General features: G+C 40.1%; 1 protein-coding gene across 4 annotated transcripts in view; it reads left to right on the top strand.

The window, feature by feature from the left end:
• The window catches only part of RAB3GAP2 (RAB3 GTPase activating non-catalytic protein subunit 2), a 90,425-nt gene that overhangs the window by 59,181 nt on the left and 3,641 nt on the right, over positions 1 to 27,603 (top strand). For all 4 annotated transcript variants that reach the window (XM_060127203.1, XM_060127193.1, XM_060127214.1 and 1 more), the window contains 16 exons: positions 1,620 to 1,710; positions 3,740 to 3,867; positions 6,269 to 6,482; positions 6,868 to 6,965; positions 9,196 to 9,301; positions 9,930 to 10,090; positions 11,182 to 11,410; positions 13,657 to 13,830; positions 13,931 to 14,037; positions 16,430 to 16,496; positions 18,864 to 18,934; positions 21,411 to 21,446; positions 22,696 to 22,770; positions 23,084 to 23,302; positions 26,514 to 26,603; positions 26,805 to 27,026. In XM_060127203.1, coding sequence (XP_059983186.1) covers positions 1,620 to 1,710; positions 3,740 to 3,867; positions 6,269 to 6,482; positions 6,868 to 6,965; positions 9,196 to 9,301; positions 9,930 to 10,090; positions 11,182 to 11,410; positions 13,657 to 13,830; positions 13,931 to 14,037; positions 16,430 to 16,496; positions 18,864 to 18,934; positions 21,411 to 21,446; positions 22,696 to 22,770; positions 23,084 to 23,302; positions 26,514 to 26,603; positions 26,805 to 27,026 — 2,088 coding nt within the window. The remainder of the gene's footprint in view (positions 1 to 1,619; positions 1,711 to 3,739; positions 3,868 to 6,268; positions 6,483 to 6,867; positions 6,966 to 9,195; positions 9,302 to 9,929; positions 10,091 to 11,181; positions 11,411 to 13,656; positions 13,831 to 13,930; positions 14,038 to 16,429; positions 16,497 to 18,863; positions 18,935 to 21,410; positions 21,447 to 22,695; positions 22,771 to 23,083; positions 23,303 to 26,513; positions 26,604 to 26,804; positions 27,027 to 27,603) is intronic.

The raw sequence follows: 27,603 nt of genomic DNA, 5'->3' as shown, positions 1-27,603 counted from the left end.
GGAGTATAATTGCTTTACAATGGTGTGTTAGTTTCTGCTTTATAACAAAGTGAATCAGCTATACATATACATATATCCCCATAGCTCCTCCCTCTTGCGTCTCCCTCCCACCCTCCCTAGCCCACCCCTCTAGGTGGTCACAAAGCAAGGAGCTGATCTCCCCGAGCTATGCGGCTGCTTCCCACTAGCTATCTATTTTACATTTGGTGTATATATGTCCGTGCCACTCTCTCACTTCGGCAGTCATTTTTTAAAAACGCTGTTTATCGTCTTATTGTACAACAGGCAAGTCTCTGACTTTTAATTGAGTTTTCCATTCCACTGACAGCACTCATGGGCTCTCATCTTCCTCAGGGCAGCCTCCGTTATTAAAGGGACTCTTGTGAGAAGGTGGGCATGTGGAGAGGCAGTTTAGGGCATCGGTCGTGGAAAGGAAGCTCATAACCCACACAGTTCTCATTTTGATACCATCTTTCTTATCTTACATCGTGGAACAACGAAATTGGGAAACTTCAGCATAGTGCAAACTGTCTTCTTGATTTTTTTTGTTTTACTCTACTACTGAATTTTGTATGAAGCTATGAATTTTATTAAAAATACTAGACAACCTAACAGTGAAAGTTGTGTATTGTTTTACAACAGTTAAGGGGGAAAAGAAACCAGTTTAGACTTTGGAAGCCTGAATAATAGGACAGTGAGCCAGCTGCTAGCTTGTGTGATAGTAGACAGAACAGAGGCAGATTACATTTTCCAGGGTATTTGCCTCTTTGGTCACTTTCTTTATATCCTCCACCCAGTTGCCTCATCATAGGCCGGACCAACCTCTTGAGCCGCCCTCTACGCCCATTTCTCCTCCACAGACACACAGAGTTGTTGTGTTACAATCTGATATTTGTCTCATGCCACATTCTTAGCCTACCTTTTAGACTACTTAATGTCATCAGTCAAAATCCAATTTAATGTGCTGATATGAACAGATAAGTAGGAACTTCAGGTGCTGTGTCTGACCCATTTGTGATTCTGATTGTTGCTTCTTTAGGCATGAAGAGGGATTTTGGAACTGATGATAACCACTCTTAAATATCTACTAGTGGGTAGGAAGCGGGTAGGTGGGGAGTGTGTGTGTGTGTATATATATATATATATATATATATATATACACATATCTAGCATGGCCTGTGGATTCAGCCAGCCATGCTCAAGTGCAGTAATATAGCAGTAATTAAGTTATTGTCTGCTTTTATTATTGACATGACAATGACAGTGTCTGCTTTTCATTTATACCTATAGAGTATAGACTTATTCAGACTCTTATTGGTGAATACCTTTATCTCTGTTTCTGTTTTGTCTTGGCCATTCTGTTGAACATCAATAGCCTTCTAAGTTGTTTCGTTCTCAGTCTGGACTTTCTGTCATTGTACCATGTTTGGCATGACATGAAATTGATTACATAGTACTTATGATGCAACTTTAACTCTCAGGTAAGTATAATAAAACATCTTAAAAATGGATCTTCCCTTTGAAACTTGGGGTAGTGAAAGTATAGGCATAAATGTAAACTTTAAAGAACAAAATCATTGCCTTCTAATTATGAGAATTGCTCCATATCTTTCTTCTAGGCATTGGAAAGCATTTTGGCAAGCATACGTTTACCATTTTCCTGCCTTAGAAACATCACTCAGACGTTAATGGACACTTTACAAAATCAAGGTAATAGGATTTGTACTGACTGGAGGTTATGGTCTCATCTCAAATTTTATAACTCTGACGATAGAAAGTATTAACTGCTTATGATGCCATCACGTTACTGTATTTTTTAATTAATTAATTTTTAAATTTTCGGCCAGGCCGAACAGCTTGTGGGATCTTAGTTCCCTGACCAGGGATCGAACCTGAGCCCTCAGCAGTGAAAACGCAGAGTCCTAACCACTGGACTGCCAGGGAATTCCCCATCATGTTACTTTAATGTGGAAATAATATATAAGAAAGAAGGAAACTTATTTCATACCTTTAGTATTGGGGACTTTTTAATTCCCTGTTGCTGTTTTAATTCCCTGTATGCTGTTGATCTTCCTCTGAGCTTTCTCTGAATATGTTGCCTCTGTTTCTTACTGTAAATAGTTTTCGTTTGACTCCATCTACTGGGAGGAAAGATATCAGTATAGAATGATGGGAAGTGATTATTGTGGTAATAGCTGTAGAGCATTGTGAAAGCCATTGGCAGGAGGGGACGAGATGACTGGTGGTAAGCAAAAAACAACCAGGTTCTCTTGCTGCCATTATGTCTTATTTAACTTTAAGTAATGTTGTTTTGACTATGATAATGATTAAAAAAAAATTCTAGGCTTTGATTTATGTTTTGTTAGTGTATGGAATCCACAGTTTTTCATCCATGTCCCTCATGAATGGAACTAGGGCTTCCAAAATCACAGACTATGATTACATGACCAGTTCTGAGTTTTCTGGTTGTTTGTTACTGTTCAGAATGTATTTGTCTGGAAAAGAATTACATCTGTAACTGTGGGTTTGTAACCCCACATTCTGTCCAGCCGAGCTAGCAAAATTTAATTTATTCTGAATTCCTAACATCATTTAAAAATGTAGTGTGTGATGCAGTGACTTCATCTAGTCATGACTGTTTGCTTGTTGTGTAAATATGAAACCAGCTGTGTATTTAATTACATTTAAGCCAACTTAGAGTAACTTAATAGATAAGTCGTAATATGCTGTTTCAGGACTTCAAGCATCCTAATTTTGAGAATTTTTTTTTCCAATACATGTGTAAAGCTGACTCTTGGTAAATAGTAAACTCCTGTAATGCATACAGCTTGTTAGAAATACCTCTTTCAAAAAGTATAGTGCACTGATAAAGTCCCCTATCCCATCCTAAGGCCTTAAAAAATATCAAAATTTATTAAGTTAAAAATTACCTTGCCCTAGGCTGGGAGTAAACCAGACACCATTGTCAGAGTTCTGTAACATCACTAGTTCCAAGTTCTACCCATAAATGAGACTCCTAAAAATGTCAAGTATTTAGTATGCTAAGTTTTATTATGGCTGTAAGAACTTGGACAGTCTTCCATGTTGCTATATCCCATATCAGAGTTCTTGGGAGTTTTCAGTGTCTGCCTTTTTAGAGAAGAAGTATTCATTTGTATTAGAAATAAACATTTAAATTATCATATGTATTATACAGAGAGTATTTTTCCAGCACTAACCTTGAAAAAACACCTGATTGATGGAGGATATTAAGTGGAATTCTACTTTTTGCCAGCCTTTCTTGAGGATACCTCTGTCACAATCCACATTTTCTGGTCGAATTATAATATCTTTGACCATGATAATAAGAAGAGGCAGGCAACTTTCTATTTGTCCTTCCTCAGGGTGTGAGCATAATAGACAACATATGATTGACAGGGTGAGGGAGAACATTTTCAAACCTGTTTCCAAATCATTTATTTAAATTTGAGTACTAGACTAAAATATTTCTTCTGTCTTTCTTTTTTTTTTTTTAACGTCCCCTTCTATTAGAGCACCTTATTTCATTAAAAAATTTAGACATTTTGCCATGACGGGAAAAATTATTTTTGCCTTCTTAATCCATTATAGCTTAAGCATCCCAATATTTAATAAAATAGAGCATCAAAGAATTATGTAATATTAAGAGATTTAATGAAAGAAAGGCCTTTTTTATCAGTCTGTTAAATATATCTCTTTATTTTTTCCTTCTACCTTATAGAGCTTGAGTGTGTTGATGAAGGATTGCTACAGTTTTGTGCCAATAAATTGAAATTACTCCATCTTTATGAGTCTGTCAGTGAATTAAATTCCATTGATTTTCATTCAGACACGCCATTCTCGGATAATGTGAGTAATCCCATTATTCATTATACAAAATAATCTCTTTGATTATTTTTTATTTTTTTAATTGGTAGTAAAGAAGTAGAATATTAAGGTTTTGGTTTTTTCTAGGTGTAAAAAAACAGTATTTTCTTTACAAGACCTTCTGCTGGCTTTCCGTGCCTTGGTGCTAAATTTATATTATTTAGGCTAGAATATTGAACTTATTGTTAATCCATTTTTAATACCTAAAAGCATTTGGTTTTCCTTGTTTTTTAAGGTTACTTCATACAATACAACTTCTTCTGGACAGGGTTTGCCAATTAAAATATATGCAGTTTACTGAAGTAGCAAAATTTTAATTTCTTTTAAAGAAAAAAAAAGATTCTGCCAAACAGAAGAGTCCAGCTTTTCTGTGTTGTTAGCAAGCTCATACTACTCTGTTGTTTCCTGTGTAATGAAATACATTTAAAAAAATATTTTATCGTACATCAGAGTGTTTAAAGTCATTGTAGAAAGTGTTCTGTGTTTTTATTCTATAAAACGTAAAAAACTGATAGCACCTTGTAATCTCTGTTACAGTGCAGTGGTGCTCATTTCTGAGGAGAGTATACAAAATTCTTACTTTCCATCTAGAGAAATCGCATTTCTCCTGATAGAGAATAGAGAGAAATATTGTCCTCTCTTCCCTCGACTACTGTGTGACCTTGGGCAGGTTGCCTGGCATCAGGGCCTCATGTCTTTTATTTGTCTAAAGGAAAATTATTAAGGTGATTTTAGTGATTTTTCAAGTCACTGGTAATGCTTTTATAAAACTCATCTGGTGTATCTGAAAGTTAATTGAGTTTTAAAGTGGATGCCTTTTATTGTAAATACACATACACGAATACAAATTTTTAGACAGAAAAATGAGAGAAGGTTTTCCCTTTGTATTGGAAATAACCTACAAGTCCTAACATCTTTTTTTATCTTTGGGGTTCTAGATGGATTTTATAAAGCGTTTTAACAATCTCCACAATAATATTCTGTGAGTGCCATTATAAATGACAAAGCCATTTTTCAGGAGCTTTTGTTTTGCTATCTATTTCACCAATGAGAAAAATCATTTCAAGCAACAGAAAAGTTCAAGTTGATTAAGTTATGTCTATAGGATTGCCTGGACATTTCATAGATTCTTCAATGCCTAAATTTTTTTTAATAAAATCAAAACTATCTCTCTTGAACCCTGCAAAAGAAACTTAAATATATGGCATTAATAATCCCTTGTAGAATTCATTTCCACTGGATAGCCCCAATATAGTGTGCAAAAGAATTATAAACGTTTAAAAATCAGTTGACAGATTGTTCTTCTTTATTATTTTTTTTATCTTTAAAATGCTTTTAAAGAATTAAAACCGTATTTTGCTGTAGACTTATTTGGATCCTTAAAAAAACATGCAGTCAACTTCTAGGCTGAATGGCTAATTTTGTACATACAAAACTAAAATTCAAATCTAAACTAATTCATTTTTGCTGTCTGTAGGACATAGTTCATATAAGTTTGGTATAGCATTGAACCACCTGTGTGTATTCCATAGCATTTTGCAGTTTACTACTTGTTCTTAAAACAACATCCATAAGTAAATAAATAACAAAACTGCTCTTGTTTAAAAATGCAACTTTAATCATGTAGCATGAGGGGAAGAAAGTTTTGCTTGCTATGGCGAATGCGTGCGTGTGTGTGTGTATGTGTACACTTGTCCCTAGTTTAGAAGAAGAATAGTAGATCAGGAGATGTTTCTGCACATAAGGTGTGTAAAAACAGTTTGAAAGGCTGGCAGGTTGTATCTCTGCAGCCCCAAGAGGCACATAGAGGATTTATATGTAGATACAGTGAAGACTGTTTTCCACTGCTTTTATTTTATAATGTTTATGCTGCTTAATAAACAAGCATTAAATTTCAAATAGTTCTTTAGTTTCCTCGGAATCACAAGAGTTGGCAGTTGACACCCTTTTAATATTTTTTTTTCCAGCAGAGAAAGGTTCATTGCGGGGCCGAGCCAGGAGAACAGGGGGCTCATGCTCAAAACCCCCGAACTCCCTGATGGTTTGGGGGGAAAAGCTTAAATTTTTTTTCTGATTAAGCAATAATACATGTTTATTAAAATTTAGACATTTTAGAAGAGTATAATCTCAAGAAACTTTCTAAAAGTGGTACTTTCAGTAATATGTAGTATTTCAAGATTAGTTTATTTAAATAACCTCCTACTCATGAATTGAGAGTAAAGTTTTAAGCAGAGCACATCATAGCTATGACATTAATTCAAAAGTCATCATCTTTTGCTTAGTCTTGCATTTCATTTCAGATGACAGTGTTGACACTTACGGAAGAGTCATAGAAAGAGACATGGTCTATTCAGAACTGTTTTTTTTTCCCCTTATATTTAAGGACTTGGCTGTGTTACTAAGGCTTGATGAAAAAGAACTTCTTAAGCTCCAGGCGTTATTAGAGAAGTATAAACAAGAGAACAGCAGGACTGCTGTCCGATTTTCTGATGATAAGGATGGTGTATTGCCTGTCAAAACATTTCTGGAATATTTAGAATATGAGAAAGATGTGATCAACATAAAGAAGATAAGTGAAGAGGACCGTGTGGCTTTAGGTAGGTAGAATGAGAAATTGCTCTTTGAATCCTCCCTATTCTAGATGAAAGCCTGGGAGGAGCTTATAGCATCTCAGAGATTGAGTTTGTTTTGAAATTAATTAACCGAAGAATTTAATGTGTGTTTCACAGTCAACAGAAGATCCTCTGGACAGGTAGGCACTATGTCATAAAAGTTGTACTGAATTAGTAAGTACGCTCAGGAGACAGTGTCAGACATGTAATGATTTGCCTTCTGCTTTAATCACTTACGCCGGTTACACCACTGATTTCTCTTCTCTCCTGTTGTCTTGCTCCTCTGGGGATCTAGGTTGCAATTCAGGAAGATGGTGAGTCCAGATGGTAAGTGGTCATTGACTGACGTGTCTTGACTTTGTTTTACCAGGCAGTTTCTTTTTTTGGAAGTGCTTATGTGGAGAAAGTTCCACTGAGGATATGTGCCACGCTCTGGAGTCAGCTGGACTTAGCCCCCAGCTGTTGTTGGTAAGCTGGAGTCAGCTGGACTTAGCCCCAGCTGTTTCTTCTTTCTGGATGCTCTTCCTTGCTACTGTCACCCAGACGTGTCAGTCTCTCTTTTTTTTTTTTTTACCATTGTCTAAAGCATATCATAGAACATACATGAAAACTTTCTAAAAATGATCAAGGCTATTTATAATCACCGTATTTAATGGAATAATATTACCTTACTTTTCTCGTTCTCTGTAAGTTATAACCAGCATATTCCGGGGTGGGCCTAGAATAAATGTAGAATCTGTCACGTATGCACGCATTTACAATGGACTGTGATCTTCAGTAAAAACGTTCATATTAGAACTAAAAAGATCTTCTCTGGAGAACAAAATGGAGTTCCCTTAAAGCATTATAGAATTATCAAACACTCCCAGACTCTGAATATATATTAGGAGTTAATGTCTGTGCTATAACAAATGCAAATAAAAGAATCGTCCAATGGAAAAACTACAACGCTAAATTTTCACCCTTTCTGAAAAGGGCAGGGGAGTTAGCCCACCATCACTGTCCTGCCCTCTACCACCTCTCACATGTACACATACACATACTCTGTCACAGCCCCACACACACATCTTAAATTTTGGCCAGGATTTGGGCATTCCACCTCTATGAACTTGTTGACTGTGTTAATGTATTGTTTTAATTGAACATGTAAACCCTTTAAAAAGGAATTCTGTTCTGCCTCACTCTGCAGTGTATATGTCAGGAAGGAAAGCAGTTAAAGATACACATGGTTGCGCGTGGAGGTCCATAAGATGCTTTATTCATACTAGCCAAACACTGAAAACTACTCAGTGCCCTTCAGTGGGTGAATGGATATACAAACGGTGACACATCCTTACCGTGGAACACTCCTCAGCAACAAAAAGGAATAAACTCTTGCTACAAGCAATAGCTTGAATAAACAAGGAAAATATGCAGATAGAAAACAGCCAATCTTAAAAAGATACATACTACGTGATTTTATTTTCTTTATAAAATAACACAGTTGTAGAGAGAGAGGACAGATTAGTGGTTGCCAAGGGTTAGGGATGAGTGTAGGGGAGGAGACGGGTGTGGCTATAAAGAGTTAATAGGAGGGAGTCTTGTGCCGATGGTAGAGTCGAGTGTCTTGATTGTGGTGATGGTCATGTATGCAGTGCTACACGTGATAAAATTGCATGATGCAAAACGAGTGCCTGTATTACCGGTGAAACGTGTGTCAGCTTTATGGATTTTACAAATGGCAGTTTCTTGGCTTTGTGTAGGATGTGAACATTATGGGAGACTGTGGGAAGGGCGCACGGGACCGCCGTGTGCATTCCTTTGTGCCACCAGTGAATCTATAATTACTTCAAAATAAAAAGTTAAAAAGAAAGGAGACAAGTATTACCTATCACTCAAAATTGTGATGCTTAAATAGATGAACACAGAATACGACTTATTTTCCATTGTGTTTAATCAATTTCATTTAAATTTGTTGTCTACATTAAATCGGGGTTAGAGAAACACCTGGAAAAAACAAACCTCACACCTTTACCTCAAGCCATATATAAAATTTAAGTCAAAGTGGAACATAAATATGAGGTAACACTAACCAAACCTATAGAAGAAAACACCAGAGAAAGCTTGGTTTAGGCAAAGGTTTCTTAGGGTACAAAGAGCATGAACTGTAAAAGAAAAATATTGATAAACTGTGCTTCATGAAAATTCAGAACTTCTGTTTTTTAAAAGACTGTTAAGAAACTGAAATGGCAAGATTTTTTCAAAACAGATCTGATAAATGAATTGTGTCCACATTGTACAAATAATTTGTACAACTCAATAATAAGACAACAGTACCGTTTAAAACTGAGCAAAGGATTTGAACAGACACATGACCAAAACACATACATACAAATGGCAAATAATCAATCACCTGAAAGATGTTGAACACCATTAGCCATTAGGGAAATGCAAAAATAAAACCAGTATGGCCTCTGTCCCAGGAGGCCTAAGGAAGTGGTGGAAATGGGATGTAGATCCCCAACAAATGATAATCTCTTAAGTTAGACAAGCTGCCTGTTCCACCCCTCACGCTACATCATGTAACAAGCAAGCACTTCCCTCTCAACCAGAGAACCCGGATCGCTCACGTGTACATGTGTGCTCTCTAGAAAAGTACAAGATTTTGTTTATGGTAAATATTTTTTTAGACTGAAAAAGATTTAAAATCTGATTTCAGTCTCTGCTCCTGAGTGTTTGGCTTTCTAAGGAAAAAGATATTTTGGACAAACCGCAGTCTGTCTGCTGTCTCCATACGACGCTGTGCCTCCTGAGCAAGATGAAAGGTGAGCGTTGTGGGCGCCGAGGTTCAGCTCTTCGGGAGCGTGGGCCCCACTCCCGGAAACCGCGTGCAGTGTTGAAATTCTGCAGACACGGGAGGGAGGGTACTTTCTCTTAACAGGAGGAGGCCAGAGGGTACCAAACATTTCACTAGAGAGACTCTTCTGTGTAGTCATAGAAAGCTCTTAATGCGTTCAAAGTGTGCTTTATGAAAATTATATTTTGCATCATCATCAAAAATGATGTGAACAGTGCATTTTCTCAACTCAGTGAGGTGAATCGAATGGTCTTCTGTGGAGGTAATATTTCTCTTATTGTTTTGGCATGATGAGAACAATAGTCTGTTACATTAAACATTCAAGAGTAGTTTTCAGCAATGATGAAAATTTTCCAAACGGAGCTTTACAGTTGATTCAGAAGCAAGATGTCTAACAGCGTAAATAAATAGACTATAAGTGTTCTGAATAAAATAAATTGTAGATTTATTTTCCAATTCATTGAGGAATATATAGATGCATCAGTGGGGAATTTAGTTTTAACATTATGTTTAATGTCAAAGTTTGGACCAATTAAAAAAAAAAAAGTCTCCCAGCTAAGCGTTTCTTTTTTTTAACTTTCCCCCTTTGCCTGCAGTGGCCATCGAAGAGACCTGGGACTCTCAGTCAGTGTCCCCTTGGTGGCAGCAGATGCGCACGGCCTGTATTCAGTCTGAGCACAACGGGGCTGCTCTGCTTTCCGCGCACGTCGGGCACGCTGTCGCAGCCCAGATATCCAACAGCTTGACCGAGAAGAAAGTGAGCGGGCAGAGGGCTGCTCTGTAGGTGGGGGGCACCTCTCCAGCTGGCTCCCGGGCCGCTTTCCCCTTCCGGGCTGCATCGTCTTCAGTGTTGTGCGACATCTAGGATTTGACGTGTGTGTCCAGCAGGATCTTTTCTGTCTCTCTGGGGGGTGAAGGGTGCTGTCCTTAGTTTGTTTATTCCGATGACATGCATACTTGAACTTAGTCTCCACGTGGCGTAAGGGGAAAAGCACTGGATTCGGAGGGCAGAGATCTGGTCTCCGCCGTCAGCTGGTGATCTGTGGTGAGTGCCTTTAAAAGGCGGGTCCTGGTTCAGTTTCCTCGTCCAAAAGGATCAGGGTTAGACGGCATCATTTCTCAGATTTCTTGCGGCTCTGAAGTCCTACAATTGTATTTATACTCCCCTTTTATAAACAAAGGTGGCTTTGGCATAGAGTGTTGAATGACTCAAATGGAAGTTTCCGGTTGACCTTCTGCTTTGTGGCTTTTCCCCATCTCTTGAAAACTGAAATTTATTTAAGAAAAGAAAAAGACTTAATTAACATCCCTTATATCTCATGGTAAATCAAATAATTTTTTCTAGGGGGATGTTGCATTAAATTAGATGAGATACTTAAATAGGTCCGTAGAGGTTCACTCAACACTGTCAGTCTCAGTAGTTTATGGGCTAACTTTAATATGACTGGCTTACGATGTTTATACTAATGGAGAGAGAGAAATTTAAGACACATTTTTTATGTTGGCAAGTACATTCTGAGGAACTGTCGGTATCCTGGTGCTGACAGAAAAAGCTGTGGCCCTCGTAGGGATGGCCCTGAAAGCTTTGCAGAGCATGCTAGCTGAACTGGAGGCCTCACTGCTGTTCTCTTCGTAAATGCCCCGACTCTATCATCGTTGCCCCTAAATCTCCAGGCTCCTCCTGACCCCCATGTTCCATCCAGCCAAGTAGTAATATTTGTGAAACAGCATCTGTGTATCGCTTTGTGATGTATCCTGACTACGCATCAGCTTTCAAGTTAAAAGCTCCTTCAAGTGAATGTAGATCCAGAATCTTGGCCAGAGTATCACCTGTGCATTTTCTGTTAGTTTTCCCAAACAGTTTCGGGTACTGATTCGGAGGCCCTCACTGATTCCTGGGAGGCCCTTTCCCTTGACACCGAGTACTGGAAACTTCTGCTGAAACAGCTGGAGGACTGTCTCCTTCTTCAGACTCTGCTTCATAGCAAAGTGAATGCCTCAACCTCCAAAGCATCATCACTGCAGGCTGAGCCGCTTCCGAAGCTTTCTGTTAAAAAGCTGTTAGAAGGAGGAAAAGGTAACCTGAAGCTTATTTGAGCATCTGTATCCATATACGTTTTTTTTTTATGGTTATGGGCTATTTTGGGGTTTGCTTTTTATAGAAATGACTGAAAGAATAAGGAAAGAGAAATACACTCAGATTTTAAAAATAAATAACCCACCACATACTTCTTCTCAGTTAATCTCCTCCAAGTCTGATCCTGTCAGTTCCTTGCTCAGGAACCACCAGCTACTTCCCCTCGCCTTAGAAAATAAGCCGCGGTTCTCAGAGTGGTCGCACTCCTATTTTTTTCCAACTTCATATCTATGTGAGGCCAGATCTTCCTCATACACCTCAACCAAAACATCGGATCACAGTGGATAGCATGTCGAAGCTGATTTGGGCAGTCCAGATCCAAGCTAGACATCAAAGAGATTTGCAAAAGTGTAGTGCTCACTAAATATCTTGTTTTGCTTTGGCAGATACAATTATTTTCATAAAATACTAGCATGTAATGGGTTTATTATTTTTATTTTAAAATGAATTAATAAAATTTTTTAAACATTTTCTCAGTTTTAATTTCTGATACCGTAATTATCAATAAATATAACCCATAAGCTAAAGTCCTTTGGGCTTGTCAAAAATTTTTACTGGGGGGCTTCCCTGGTGGCGCAGTGGTTGAGAGTCCGCCTGCCGTTGCAGGGGACGCGGGTTCGTGCCCCAGTCCGGGAAGATCCCACATGCCGCGGAGCGGCTGGGCCCGTGGGCCATGGCCGCTGAGCCTGCGCGTCCAGAGCCTGTGCTCCGCAACGGGAGAGGCCACAACAGTGAGAGGCCCACATACCGCAAAAAAAAAAAAAAAAAATTTTACTGGTTTAAGGGACTAAGATTGGGACTAGGAAGTTCAGAAGTTGCTGTGGGACAAAGTGTAAACTCTTAGGCCTGCTCCCCACGGACCTTCACCTTGGAATGCAGCTCATTTCCACCTCCTGCTTGCTTGTTGCTAGATTCTAATTCACACGGAACATCTGTGATTCCCCATCTCTGGGTCTGAGAGGCTGAGCTGCTCCCGCTCGTGGGCCCTAAATCTTACTCAACTGCCAAGGCCCGCCTCGAATGCTGCCTCCCTCCGCGAAACCTTGATCCACTGACTGCAGGTTCTCTCTTCTTCCTCCTAACTTCCCCAGAACTTCATACCGCTTTTCCGATGCACCACTCTCTTCTGTCCCGGAGTCGCTGGCTTCCTTTGCTTCTATCTTGCAGGATCACAGGCGTCTTAAATTTTGAGTTTCTTGTGGCGTGTACCCTCTCCTTACCAGCCGCTCTGTCAGGCTTTTGATACCAGAGTGACTACATGTCTGGGTTTAGAAATACTGGTATTTATAGTTTTTATTTAGGTAACTCGTTTTTTCATTCATTAGAAGGCTTGTGAACATTTTTAATTGTAAACTCACTGCACTCCGTGCTGCCACCTGGTGAAAATGTAGGAACGCCATTTTAATATTAACCCGAGCAATAGGATCAGGGCCTTGATCCTGGAACGGGAATTATCAGATGATTTAGAAGCCAAGCATTTATTGATATTTCCACTGATAATTATGACTTCACATTCTTTTTGTCAAAAGGTTTATATTTGAATCAAAATAGAAAGAAAGTCTGAGAGGAAAAGTTTTGGTTTATTACAGAAGTTTCTATTTCTTTTAGGTAATGGGACTCTTCATCTTGAATGTTTTTTATAATTTATAACTTCCTAAACTATATTGATGACGGAAATATGGTATCGCATCATGTTGTTAATTAACTATGGCTAAATTTTGCCCCCAAATATTCCATATAGGCAAGTTAGTTGACTATTAACAGTAGTGTTTTGCCCTAAGAAACCTAGACACAAGTATCATGCTAATCAGTCTGTTTTCACTTGCATTTAAATGAAAGCATTTGAAACATGTATTCATGTCTCCATCTATGTCCGATAAAGTGCATTTTGAATTTGTGGACTTTGAAGGTATGTGGTATACAGACTTATATATGCATCTGCATTAATATTTAGCCAATCTTTTACAAGAGTATAAAGATGCCCTTAGAGATCCAATATCCCACTTGCCCTCATACAGTGAGTGGTAGGCGGCGACACCTATAAATCTCATAGCTTTGGGGTCCCTTTCAGGCTTAAAACAACGTGGCACTTAGATCTTCATGGAGACATTCAGATCCTGTGCTGTACGGGCTCCTTTTGGCAAATGCTGCCAACTTTCATTTCCTTTCATATCTCCAAACTATAGGTGGCATTGCAGACAGTGTAGCCAAGTGGATATTTAAACAGGATGTCAGCCCTGAAGTATTAAAACTGGCTAATAAAGAAAGAAATGCAGAAAACTCAGATGAACCCAAAGAAGGTATTAACAGAGGTTTATCTGAGGTGTCAGAGGTGGAGACGGACTTGGGAGCCATCCCAGGTAAGACGTAAACACGGGGAAACATGAAATCTGGCATAGAGAAGGCGGGCGGAGCTTTCCTTCAGGCAGGAGCAATACATCGCTCTCCTCTGACTTTCAGACCTGCTGCATTTGGCCTACAAGCAGTTTCCGTGTAGCCTCGAGCTGGACGTGCTGCACGCCCATTGCTGCTGGGAGTATGTTGTTCAGTGGAATAAAGATCCGGAGGTACGACTCTCGTCACCACTTTAGTGTTGGTTCTGTTTTGTGCTCATGCTGTACGTACGTGGGACTGTTTCCATAAGTCACTTACAAACACTGGCTTCTTCCCCTTTGGAATGTCTCCATACCAGGAGCTGTGCCAGGCCCTTTTCATACACCCTCTCTCAAAATCCTCACCGTAAACCTGTGAAGTGTGGGTGTCATCATTATCCCCACTCTAGAGAAGAGAAAACTGGCTCGGAGGAGTCAGGTTCCTTGCCTGAGTCGGGCCAGGATTCATGCCTAAGCTTCTCTAACGCCAGCGTGTTTTGCCCTACTCCTGGTTAAACTGTGATGAGTGTATTTTGTATTTCCTTTGGACTGTCTGTGTGAGATAGCATCTACCTATAGACAGTTCTTCGTATTGTACTGTAGTCATCATGATAAAAACCAGAGTGAAGACTCTGATGCCAGCCTGACTCTCCGCTTGGGCATCGCTCTCTGCCCCTTCCAGCAGCCGCCCTCGCTCGCAGGCATTCTCAGTCTGGAAGCGGTGCAGGGAGAGGCCCGAGGTCTGGAGGCTGGAGGCCTGGACTTGATGACTCCAGACAGGTGCCTGGGTTTGGCCCAGTCACTGAACCTGGTTTTTTGCTCGCACCCTTTTTTAATGATGGTGCCATTCCTTCAGGGTTGACACCAGGATAAGATAAGATGTAAAAACACATGACATGTATTTCTCTTTGCTGCACAGTCGTTCACATAGGCTTCCTTAGTCAGTACTCTGGTAAATTAACCTTCTCAAATCAAAATTCTTTCCTTTATTGTCCTTATATCAGGTTGTACTTTTGAAGAAGAATCTCATTGATGAACTAATTCACACTAATACATTAATGATAACAGTAGTTTTCCTTCCTCTGAGAAAAATGTTGTCTTGAACATGTAATCTCTTTCATATTAAAGGAAGACATTTTAAAAGTAAGTGCTTGAAACAAAGTAATCGTCTTTGATCAGTTAAACTTTGACCAAAAGATGATTTTAGGGTAGGGGGCCTCTTGATACGCCTCCCGTCGCCGTCTTCGGTTGACTGTCCTGCGGCCTGAATGGTGGACGTATTCAGGCTCCTCCTATACAGGATACTTTTCCCGCATGAGAAAAGAACGTTAGGACCGGAACAGAGACACAGTAGTTTCTAAAATCTGAATGAATTAATTCCAGATTCAGGTCTAACATTTAAAATAAGTGGTCAGTTTAAAATGTTTGTTTAGTGGTCATTTTTCTTGTTTGTTCTTTTCCTGTTAAATATTTATCTCCTTGTCCCATTCAACAGCCCCTATCCCAATTCCACCATTTTACACACACAGCTTTATTAGGCTCAAAACAGTCAAAATTACTTGTGGGGAACTTCTGACACGTATTAGCAAAGGTGATGTGTTTAATATTGTACAGGCCACACATTTTTTAAAAATTAATTTATTTATGGCTGTGTCAGGTCTTCGTTGCTGTGCACGGGTTTCTCATTGTCGTGGCTTCTCTTGTTGCGGAGCACGGGCTCCAGGTGCACGGACTTCAGTAGTTGTGGCACGAAGGCTCAGCAGTTGTGGCTTGCAGGCTCTAGAGCGCAGGCTCAGTAGTTGTGGCGCACGGGCCTAGTTGCTCCGCGGCATGTGGGATCTTCCCGGACCAGGGCCCGAACCCGTGACCCCTGAATTGGCAGGCAGACTCCCAACCACTGCGCCACCAGGGAAGTCCCCCAGGCCACAAATTTATTTAGCAAACATTCAAATAATTTCATCAGTTTTACATACCATATTTGCGTTTTCATACGTAAACTACCTTGATTAAAAGTAGTTGAATTTCCAACATCCCCTCTGCTATTTCCTATTTCCCTTTACTGCTTTAATGTTTTCTCTTTGGCACTTATTACTAACAACCTATGTAATTTACTTATCATATTTATTATCTAGCGCCCTCACTAGAGCATAACCTCCGGGAGGGCAAGGATTTGGTTCTGTTCTGTTCATGACAGTATCTCTGGTGCCTCCAGCAGACGGGTGCATAGTAGTTGCTCAATAAACATTTGTTGAAGAATGAATGATATTTGCAAAGAAAGTAAACCTATTGTTTTCATATCTGTGTGAAATTCAAGTATTTATTGGAGAGAATACTGCTATGATGTACAAACCACAGTAAATTTTGAATCAGATGTCCTAGGAATCAATCATTATATAGATGATGTAAATTTAAGAGCGACCATTAACATTATCTTATGCAAAATTACTTCTTCCCTAATAATTCTGTGTTCTTAGTATAACATTCTTGGGTAACTTTATGTGGAAATTTATGTAAGAAGTCTCCGTTTGTATTTGAAACACCTATTAAATAATATCTTTTTTCTCTCTTTTTGCTCCCTCTATGTAAGGAAGCACTTTTTTTTGTTAGGTCAATAGAACACTTGGAGCACATTCTTAATGCACATGTTCAGAATGGTAAGTAAACAGGTGTTAAAAACGTAACTGTTTCATTCCAAAGAGCCAAGTCTCTTAAATTCACATCCTGTTAAAATTTTCCTTGACAGTCCTGCCACCTAACACATTACTGTGTATTGCTGTATGCAAAGTATTGGCTGTTTTAACTGCTTGAAAAAAGGCTGTCCCCAAAGGGGGAGGGGGCTGGCACTAATTATCACCTTCTCTCCCCACCAATCAGTTTCCCACACTGATGACTATTCCTAGGTGTAAGTAAGGAGAATATTATGCATGAATTATTGATTCCCTCTGTAGTTCACAGGTAGATAAGAAGAATGGTCTGCTCAGGACTGTAATTCCTGATGAAAAAGTTAGATAGCCAAAGCCTAATAATACTGTACCCTACAAACTACTTTGTGCTTCTTCTTCTTCTCCATTTTTTTTTGTATTTATCAATAACCTAAGTTTATTTCATTTGTTTACAAAATGAATTGTCTGTGTCAGTATCTGCATCAATTAAAAAAATGTTTTTATTGAAATATAGTTGATTTACAATGTTGTATTAGTTTCTGGTATACAGCAAAGTGATTCAGTTATACACATATATGTTCTTTTTCATATTCTTTTCCATTATGGTTTATTATAGGATATTGAATATAGTTCCCTGTGCTATACAGTAGGACCATGCTATACAGTAGGACCATATTTTATATATAGTATAGTTTGTATCTGCTAATCCCAAATTCCTAATTTATCCCTTCCACCTTGTGCTTCTTTTGATAAACATGAATATTCTCCATTGGCTGCTGTACCACAGGGACTGCTGATGTCTCCTTGAAAAAAATGTTACAAATTATTGTAGAAAAATTGTCACCAGATTGCTGGTTCCATTTAATAGATAGATTAGATTCCCTATGAATTAATCGAGGAGCTCAGTACTAGGCTAGTCAGATACTAAGATAGGAAGTTAATAAAATACTAAGTGGTGAGACTAGGTTTGGGTCCAGGTAAGGGGAGGTATCTATCACCTTTATGTCTCTGTGTTACATTCTAGAGAAGCTACTTATTTCCTCTCCTGTAACACCTTGTTGCAGGTGGTATGAGGTCAAATTGCAGAAATTCTAAAATGTCTCATTTTACATGATAAGAACTTAAAATTTATTTTATATATTCATATCTTAGCTCTTACTTTCTTCCAAAGGCGAAAACAAACGATTTAAAGTGGCTCATTTGGAAAATATTGTCTGTAGAATATTCTATCCTTACTGAAAAAATGGTGTTTCTTCAAGTTAGAACTTTACCCAATTTGTTAGGGGAGGGATACATTAGGAGTTGGGGATTAACATATACACACTACTACATATAAATTAGATAACCAACAAGGACCTACTATATAGCACAGGGAACTATACTCAATATTTTGTAATAACCTATAAGGAAAAAGAATCTGAAAAGGAATATATACATCTGAATCACTTTGCTGTACACCTGAAACTAACACAACATTGTAAATCAACTATACTTCAATTAAAAAAAAAAACTTTACCCAATTTGCGCATTGAGTAAGCTTCCTGGCTTCCTCTGCAGGACCTCACTCCTAGATACAGAACCAGCTGTGTGGGTAATAATACAGCATGTGAAATGTCATGTTTACACTGCCTGTCAGCTGTTACAGAAATTTAATATCAGTGCCACAGTTTATTGTATATGGACATGTAAAGCCCAGATTTTTTGTTTGGTTGAGTTTTTTAAAAATAGTTTTTTTGTATTTTGTTTTGCTTTTTAATACTTTTTTTGTATATCACTTTATTTAGTGGTCACATATTAGAAAACTCCATTGAGGTTGTTTCCAGTGTTTGGCTGTTATGCATAAAGCTGTCCTTGCCTCTCTTCTACACGTTTTTGTGACTGTTTCTGCAGTGGAATTGCTGGGTCACACGGTAGACATACTTAGCTTAGGTAGATACTGCCAAGTAGTTTTCCAAGTGGTTTTACCAATTTATTATCCCCCCAGCAGTGTATGAGCATTCTCATTGTTTCCACATCCTCGTCAACACTCGGTGTTGTCATATAAAAAAATTTTAGCCTTTCTGTTGGTTGTGTAAAGCTCTCTCTGTGTAGTTTTAATCTCTGTTTCTCTCATGACTAATGACATAGTCTTTTCTTATGCTTATTGGCCATTTGGATATCCTCTCACGCGGCCCAGTTCTGATTTTTATTAAAGATAAAGGTTTTTATTAATTTTATTACATAAGATATAAGAAATAATATCTAAATAAATAGCCCAGATAGTTTTATAAGCTTAAGGAAGACAGCAATTTGTTATATATGATGAAAGAGAAAATATAGAAGCATTCTGGTCACTGCTTTACTTTTCTTGTTGTCCAGGCATCGCACTGATGATGTGGAACACATTTTTAGTTAAAAGGTTTTCTGCTGCTACCTACTTGATGGATAAGGTAAGGTAATTGTAAATTTCCTGTACCGACTTCTTGTTTATTTGGCTCCCTTAATAATTGACTGATATAAGAAAGATTATTTACATTAAGCCTTGTTAGACTGTTTTTTATTTGACATTACATTTTATTTGTGCTCAGCTGTGCTGGCCTTTTGATGATGATGACTTGAAGAGCCCAAATCCTTGAAAGAGAGTAATGTCCTGTAAAAGCCTCTTAACCCAAGTGATTAGGACCAGAGGTCGATTCAAGCAAGGATTTGCACTTTATTTTAAATTAAAACATACAAATGCACAATTCCTCGCCAATCTTTGGATGTAGGGCCAAGATATTTTCTCTGAATAGGGTCGATTGCAATTTTACTTAGGTTTTCCTACATTAACCTCACCCATAAAGCATTGCCTGTGATTTCTAGATCCTGTTTCTTTAAAGCTATGATGCAATCTGAGTGCAAAATCTTCAGATTTTTATAATTTACCCCCTAGTTTTGTAGTTGTTTCCTCTGTATCTAATCCAGTAGACCTAGGAGTTAGCTACTCTCCTCCATAAATCTTTTTAAAGGGGTCAACACAGTATTCACATAAAGAACTCCCTTTTTTCCTCGTTCATATTTCATCAGTTACTTAATTACAGTATGTACAACCAGCATAAGTAGATTTGGGAACAAACCTAACAGGTAAGCCTATAACTCAACCGGTGGGAGAAGCTGCTGGTGTACTGGAGGGGAGCCTTTGGGCCTCAAGCAGTGTGGCCAGGCCCTTGTCAGTGTGCTTTGCAGGCCAGGTGAGCATGTCGGTTACTCTGGCAGCAGTTAAGTGGATGTCAGGAGAACTACCACTATAATGACAACATGTTCTTTGAAATGTACAATGACAGACATTCCTAAACGGAAAACAGCACTCCAGCTCAGACCCCCTATAGGCCATGGCTCCTCTAGAAAGTGCTTTGAAATCATCGGTAACCTTTTTGTGTAGTTAAATCTGTTTCCTGTGCGCTCATCTTTCTTGCCCACTTACCTGCTTCTTTCTTGAAACACACTCCTTTTGGCCTTTATGGTATTGTTCTATTTCACCTCTGACCACCGTCTTGAGAGACTAATAATACAAAGCCTTTTCTATGTTTGTGTTACCGTGTACAGATGTTCAGCATTCTATACCCACTGTCCCATCTGACCCTCAAAACTCGGGGTTTAAGCAGTCCTGAACAAGGAAGCAGAGAGTTTAGGATCATTCATTCAACAAATATTTATTATAAGTGTCTCTTATGTGCCAAGGACTGTGCTAGGTTCTGTGGTTGCAGAGGTAAAAGTCACAGCCCCTGCCCTCAAAGAACCCACAATCAGAAAGATGGTAAACAGACAACAGGGTGCTCTTTGAACTCGGAAGAGGAAGTAAATGACAAGGGAAGGCTTCTGGGCTGAATTTTGGAAGATGAGTATATATGAATCAGTAAAAAGTGGGTGAGGAGCAAATGTTTCCAGCAAAAAGTCCTGGAGATGGGAGACAGCAATGTTGGATTCAGACAGCTGCAAGTAGCTTTGATTGGTTGAAGTACAGGCTATAGAAAGGAGCAGGAGGCCAACCGTGGAGAACTTCCTGTGTGCGCTCTGGATCTGGGGTTTTCTAACATGTGTAAACTACTTAGCATCGCGCCTGGCACAGCTGGTGAGGGCGCAGTAAATGGTAGCTGTCATTTTTGTCTTGAAGACATTGGGGCAGTTTTAAGCAGAGGAATGATATGTTCAGATTTGCATCTTTAGAAAACGATTCTGGCAACAGAGTGAAGTATGTTGAAATTGGGGTTGAAGGCCATTGCAGTAATCGCAGTGAGAGGTAATGAGGCGAAGAGTCTGTTGTCCTTTTCATTTTCACTGTTTCCTGTGAATTGTCTTATCAAGTAATGTTCCTGAAGGGCAGAACCTTTATCTCCCACTTATTACCCTGTATAAAGTATACAGTTGAATCTCACTAATTACTTACTGAATAAGGACACCAGCTGATTTTCTGAGCCAGGAATATAACTTCTGTCTGCTTTAGACGTTTCTTCCTTCTTTCTGACCATTTAAAGTTTCGTATTGTGTGTGTCTTCATCAACTAGCAGAATTCTTAGCTGCTGCTTATTCGTAGCCTTGAGTTTGGTTCTAGGTTTTAAGGTAGTGCAGTAATCTGATTATGCAAAGTGGGAACCAGATTTTTGGAGTTTTTCTTATTTAATAGTTCAAAAATAAGTATTTTTGAAAAGGGTTATTTGTGAGCCTAGTGTATTTTTCGTAATATATTTTTAAGTTTCACCACAAAATTAGTTGCGTTGTGTTATAAATGAGTAGAACCAATGTTTAATTGATGAAATTAGTACTGCCTTTATTCATAGCTGCATTTACATTTTTTAAATTTGGTTACTTTCTACTTCCTGTACCATGGTAATGCCTTTTGATTTAAATTATTAATTAAATGCAGCATCTTATGTCCTCTTGTCTCAGGTTGGAAAAGCACCAAAGGATAGGTTATGCCGAAGGGTAAGTGAATCTCCCTTAACTAGATGTGTAGTTGTTAATTTTGCACTTTATGTAGTACCTTATTAACTGTGGCGATGAACTCTGCCTTTAACCATTTTGATGACGCATCGGGAGATAAGAAAAATGCAAAGAGAATAGTATATCAATAAGGAAACTGGTCATGAACTATGGCCAATTTTAATTTACCTTTCCAGATTATCAGATAGTATGTTGAAACTAAGTTTGCCAAGATGTCTGCAACTTTGGACTGTGGACAGGAGGGTAACATGCGGCCACTGCTGCGTATTTTTGCTGTCCTTCCAATTAGAAATTTATAATGGAAGTGGATTCATATGAGTAGTGAGTTTGATCTACCTTTATCTAATAGCTATTGTACAAATAGTCTTCAGTAACGTTCCAGTCCATGGATACTGGGGCTTATATTTGAGGTCAGTGATTCACAGTGCTAGCGTTTGCTCAAAACTTTGAAATATTCTTATTACAAATATCTTAATAAATACTTGGACACAAGAACCCAGCCATTATAGGCCCTTAGGTCCTGAAAAATCTCCGTTGTTGAAGAAATCATCTGTATGCTCTTGAGAGTGGCTGTATGACTACCGTTCATATATGTGTGTACATACACACACACACACGTGCTGTATTCCTTAAGGACGAATTACTTAGGGATGTAAGGGATTTGTTGGCTCTTGGTTTAAAAAAAGACTGCATGTGAGCACAGTGGCCCCTTGGACAGGCCCCTTCAGGAAGGATCCGTTGCCCACAGCATCAGTCTGGTGTTTAGTTCACTGGCTTGGGGATCCTAGTTTTGTTCAGAGGGTTCAGTTCAGTCCCTCAGAGATGCTCTGGAACCACACCAAGCTGTTTTCTTGGAACTTTTAAGATTCACACACGAGAGGAATCTTACCGCACACCGTGACGGTTTGGCTAGCAAATGCCTCAGCGAGCCAGATGGGAGCGGGATTGCCACCCCGCTATCTGTGGTTCACCGATGACACTGCGTCTTTCCAATACAGAGAGACATTTTTTAAAAGTTGAGGGTAAAACCATCTTTTTTAAAGCCTAATTTTAAAATTAGTTGAATCTAAAGAAAGGAATTAAAGTCAAGTGCCTTGACTTTCAATTCTTACCTGGCTATTCAGTGCAGAAAGTCAGTCGAATAGGTGCGTTTTTTGTGTGTGTTCTGTTTTTCTGATTAAAAACTAGCAGTTTTGCTGCCGGAGCTAATTATGTCCCTTCTTAAAAACAGGATGTGGGGATGAGCGACACAGCAATGACATCTTTCCTTGGGTGTTGCTGGGATCTTCTTCAGACTTTAATGGAGGTAAAAGAGCTGTATTTTCATTCTGAACTGTCTCTAAAGTGTCAAATATTTTGAAAGTCATTGGACTTAAGAACTATTAAAAGAGATTATTTTTCATTGATTCACATCTAAGTTTTGACTTAAGCCTAAAAAATAGTGATGTTTCTTATTAGAATTAGATTTTATGGTTTTGTTTTTTTTTTTACTATTATAACTTGAGGGGTGGGGAGAAATACGGGTTTGTACTTTGCTGCTGGTAGTAAGCTCATTAAGATGTTTGCAAACTATTATTTCTCCAATTCTGAACACGGTTCTCCCTTCTCAAAACACCCAGGCAGACGTCAGCCGGGATGAAATGCAAGTGCCCGTCTTGGACACGGAGGATGCCTGGCTGGCCGTGGAAGGACCGGTCTCCATAGTGGAGCTGGCGCTGGAGCAGAGGCACATCCACTACCCACTGGTGGAGCACCATTCCATCCTGTGCTCCCTCCTGTACGCTGTCATGAGGTTCTCTCTGAAGGCCGTGAAGCCACTCTCTCTCTTTGATAGTAAGGTAATCCTCGGAGGACTTGAGAGCCTCTCGGAGCTGAGGGTCTAGCAGGACTGTCTTATCGAAGTCATTCAGCCCTTTGTGTGTGTCTTGTATAGGATTATTCGTCACGGGGGTCTCTGTCCCCTATTCCTTGCCAGGCTTCCTTGTTCTGGTCTACCTTAACTATTGGTGTCCCAGGGTTCTGCCCTCTCAGCCATCTGCCCTTCTCATTCTGCACATGCTTCTTGGATACACTCCTTTTCTCCCTCTTGTGTGTCTTGTGTGTCTCCAGGCCTGACCTGTCCCCAGAGTTTGGGGCATGTATTTCTACTGAACGCCTCTCTTGGCATGTGCTGTGGACTGCAGATACCTCCTTCCTAAAATCTCTCTACCCTCACCTGCACCTCCCCTTACCTACACTTGCTGTTCCCCCCGAGTTCGCTGGCTTGGTCAGTTGATGAGTGATGTCGCTGTCTGTGCCCTGGCGTAAACTAGCAACCTTGGAGACAGCTAGCTCAGTTCCCTTCTTCACGTCCCACAGTCACTGTAAGTTCATTCTTACCAGTTCTTCCTTAAATCCTTTCCGTCCGTCCCTCTCCATCACTGTAGCCTGAGCTCAGCCCTCGTTGTCTCCCCTAGGGTGGTACAGCAGCCTCCAGTTTCCCTCCACCCAGTCCCATGCTGCCAGAGCTTTCTTCCCAAAACACAGATTCAGTTGTATTAGTTTCATGCCAGTACGTAAAACACAGCCTCAACTGGCTTCTCCACCCCAGCTTGTGTCAGTAAACGATGATCCCGCTCTTGCGCAGCCACGGCACCCCCGGACACCTGCAGGCTTCCCGTCGGGCTCCTGGTGCCGGGAGCTCCCCCAGGAAGACTGCGTCCTGGAAGAAGGGGGAACAGGGCGCTGCTGAGAGCTCAGTTCCTTCTCCCAAAGGCACCGTCCATTTGGGCAGCAGCGAGTGAGGGCGGGAGACCTGGCATAGTATTAATATTTCCTGCCACGGGGAAACATGGAGCCCGAGGAAGGCTTCCCCACCCCATAATTTACCTTTTCTGCCGTCCATTCCTCTCTTACCTTGTGCTCTAGCCACTGTTCACTACCCCCCACCCCTCAGAGAAGGCAGACATTCTTATCATCTCTTGTCGTGTTTGTATCGTTCTGTTTTCACAGGCAACTATTCTGTATGGTCAGCTCCTATTCGTTATTCATTTATTACTTAAGTGTCACCTTCGCTTCAAAGTCTTTGTCTACATTTCCTGAACTGACCACCTCTTTGCCATATCCCCATGTCTATGTGCCATGCTGGCCACATAACAGGAGCCCAATAAATGTTTAATGCATTCATAAGTAAGGAGGTGATAAAGAGAAGGTACATGACAGAGGTCTGCAGAAGGGATGGGAGGGCGTGGTGAGTAGAGTCTGGGAAACCACTGGGAATCAGGAGTTGGTGAGGATGTGGACTGGGGAGAATAATACAGATCATGAAGGGATTTCCAGGAGTCAGTAACCTGAGGACACGCTAGGTTCAGCGCTGAAGCAGAGGGGATTAAAATTAAATCCAGTTTCAAGTTTGGGAGACTGGGCATGCCATTTACAAGGAAGCCCATTTACAGTGGTTTGGAAGTGTTGAATCTGAGAGTATATATAAGCAGAAATAGTATGTTTTAAGAAATTTATTTCCATAAGTACTTAAAAGTTTTTTTTGTTTTGTTTTGTTTTAAAGCAACCAAAATAAAGTACCTAGCTCAGTATTCCCCTCAAAAAGTTACTTTTAGAAACCAGAATATGTCCAGAATTGGACAAGCACAGTGGTGATGTTAGTCTCAACCCGGATCATGCTGGGATGGCCTGAGACAGCTGTGTGACTCTCATGTGCAAATACCAAAGCAGTGTGTTTTGGCAGGTGAAACGGAATCCCACCTCTGCCATTTACCGGCTAGAGTTACTTCAGTTCTCCTAGCCTGAGCGTGATTATTCTAGTGCCTACCTCATGGTTGTCATGAGGGTTAAATGACATACTCAACATGAAGTACTTTGTGTCTGGAACGTAGTAAATAATAAATGTGCACACATATTCCCAATCCAAAGGCTCTGGTGTAGAATAGACCCTTATATCTAAGACCTCCGGGTAGAAACTACAGAGTAACAGACTGTGGGTGAGTGTGTGGGAAAACTTTCAAACGGTGATGTCCACAGGTGGTGGGTTGCCGTTGGAAGTCTGGTATCTCTCACCACTAAAGGATGAGTGGCTTCACCCTACTTGGCGGTCACACCAGCTGACCTGCAATCATAGATTAGGTCTAGAAAGTACCTTAGGTGATATCTGGCATGACCTGAAAAAACTGCAGCCCAGGATGGTGGGGTCATTTGTCCAAGGTGACCTGTTTGGAAGGGGTGGGCCTGGGACTAGAGCCTGGGTCTTCCAGCTCTTTGCTCTGTATTACATTTCCTTCCTGGGGACTTCTGAAATCCTATTTCCTGATATTCCTTTTTGGCTCTTCGGAAACAGATCTGTTCTCTGAAACAAATGTTTTTAAACAGTTCAACAAGTGTTTTTAAGAGGATGCAGAGTATATACTATGTGTTAGTTATCAATTATTGCACAACGAATGATCCCCAAACTTAGTGGCTGAAAACAGCAAATGAGTAGCATGTGTGTGTCTTGTTTAGGTGGCTCTGGCCCCAGGTCTCTCGCAGGTCTGCAGCTGGGGTGTCAGCCAGGGTTGCAGTCTCACCTCTGGGCTCCACCGGGGGCGGGATTGGGGATCCCCTTCCAGGCTTACACGACTACCAGCGGGATTCAGCTCCTTGCCACACGCGTGACTCCGTAGGGCAGCTCACGGCACAGCAGCCCTCTGAGTAAGTGAGAGTGATTATGAGCTCCTAGGGCAGAAGGCACAGTGCTTTTGTTACCTGATCCTGCAAGTGACCTGCCTCATCTCTGCCTAATTCTGCTCACTAGCAGTGAGTCACCAGCACCCCCTCGGGGGAATGGGATTACACAAGGCACGGGTACCAGGAGGAGGGCACCACCGCGGCCCACCCTAAAGGCTGCCTACCGCACGCTAGATAATAGTTATAAAAATTAAATGAATAGAATTAAGTGTTATTGTTCAAAGACAAAATAAATCAAGAGTTATTCTTGATTAAATGACTTCGTTTTTAAATCTTTTTTTTCACCTTAATAACAGTTCATACTCATCAGTTTTCTTGGTCTCTTCTCTTTAGGGGAAAAACGCATTTTTCAAAGACCTAACTTCAATTCAGTTATTACCTAGTGGGGAAATGGATGCAAATTTTATTTCTGTACGACAGCAGGTAATTACAGTTATTGGGATGACCACCTCTAAGGTGTTCTTGGGAGTTAACTTCCCTTTAAATTATGTGTCTTTTTTTGATAACTATTTTAATGGAAAAGCCACAGTAATTGACAGGAAAGTCAACGATTACTTGGATTTGCATATTTTTTAATGAAACATACTAACAAGATGTTGCTCTCCTTCTTTGCCCATCTTCAAGTTCTTATTGAAAGTCGTCAGTGCAGCTGTCCAGGCCCGACATGCAGTCACGAAGGACAAAGGCTCCTCAGAAGAGGCAATGACCACTCTTTTGGGGAAAGACCAAGATTGGCCAGTGCTGGCCCTGGATCTGGCCCATCACCTTCAAGTTAGTGAAGATGTTGTTAGGAGGCATTATGTGGGGGAACTCTACAGCTATGGAGCTGACCACTTAGGAGAAGAGGTAATAATCACCCGGTGAATGTCATTTGGGCTCAAGTTTTAAAATTGATAGCTCGAGTAAAGAATCAGTAAAGTTGCCAATAAAGCTTTTTGCTTTTCCTTCTTTTGTTAGAACTTCTAGGCACAAAACGTGAAGAGAATTAAAATAGAAAACTAATCAGATTCCTGTTTCTGGTCAATGTTTAGTGTAACTCCTGCCGTATGCCAGGCCTGTTTTATGCAGAGGGACAGAGCCATAAACAAAACAGACAGGGTGCCTTCCTCAGAATCCACAGTCTACTCGTAGGAGCAGAGACGCATGCTCAATTCTGTACTGAGTGGTAAATGCTGCGAAGAAAATTCACAAGACCATGTGAATAAACAGAAGTATAACAGGGTGGTCAGAGGTGACATGAGAGCCGAGCCCCCAAGGATAAGAAGCAGCCCAGCCACTCAGAAAACCAGGGGGAGGTTTTCTGCCTCTTACTGCTAGAGGCAGAAAGAACACGAGGTCTGAGGTCAGGGACCAGGTCACAGGAGGTCTCGTAGCCCACGGTTAGTCACAACATGATTTAATATAATCCCTTCTTTTGCCTAAA

This window comes from Lagenorhynchus albirostris, chromosome 2, assembly GCF_949774975.1.
Source record: "Lagenorhynchus albirostris chromosome 2, mLagAlb1.1, whole genome shotgun sequence".
In the NCBI taxonomy this organism is placed as follows: Eukaryota; Metazoa; Chordata; class Mammalia; order Artiodactyla; family Delphinidae; genus Lagenorhynchus; species Lagenorhynchus albirostris.
Note: the sequence above shows the minus strand (reverse complement) of the source record. Positions and strands in the feature narration are given on the sequence as shown.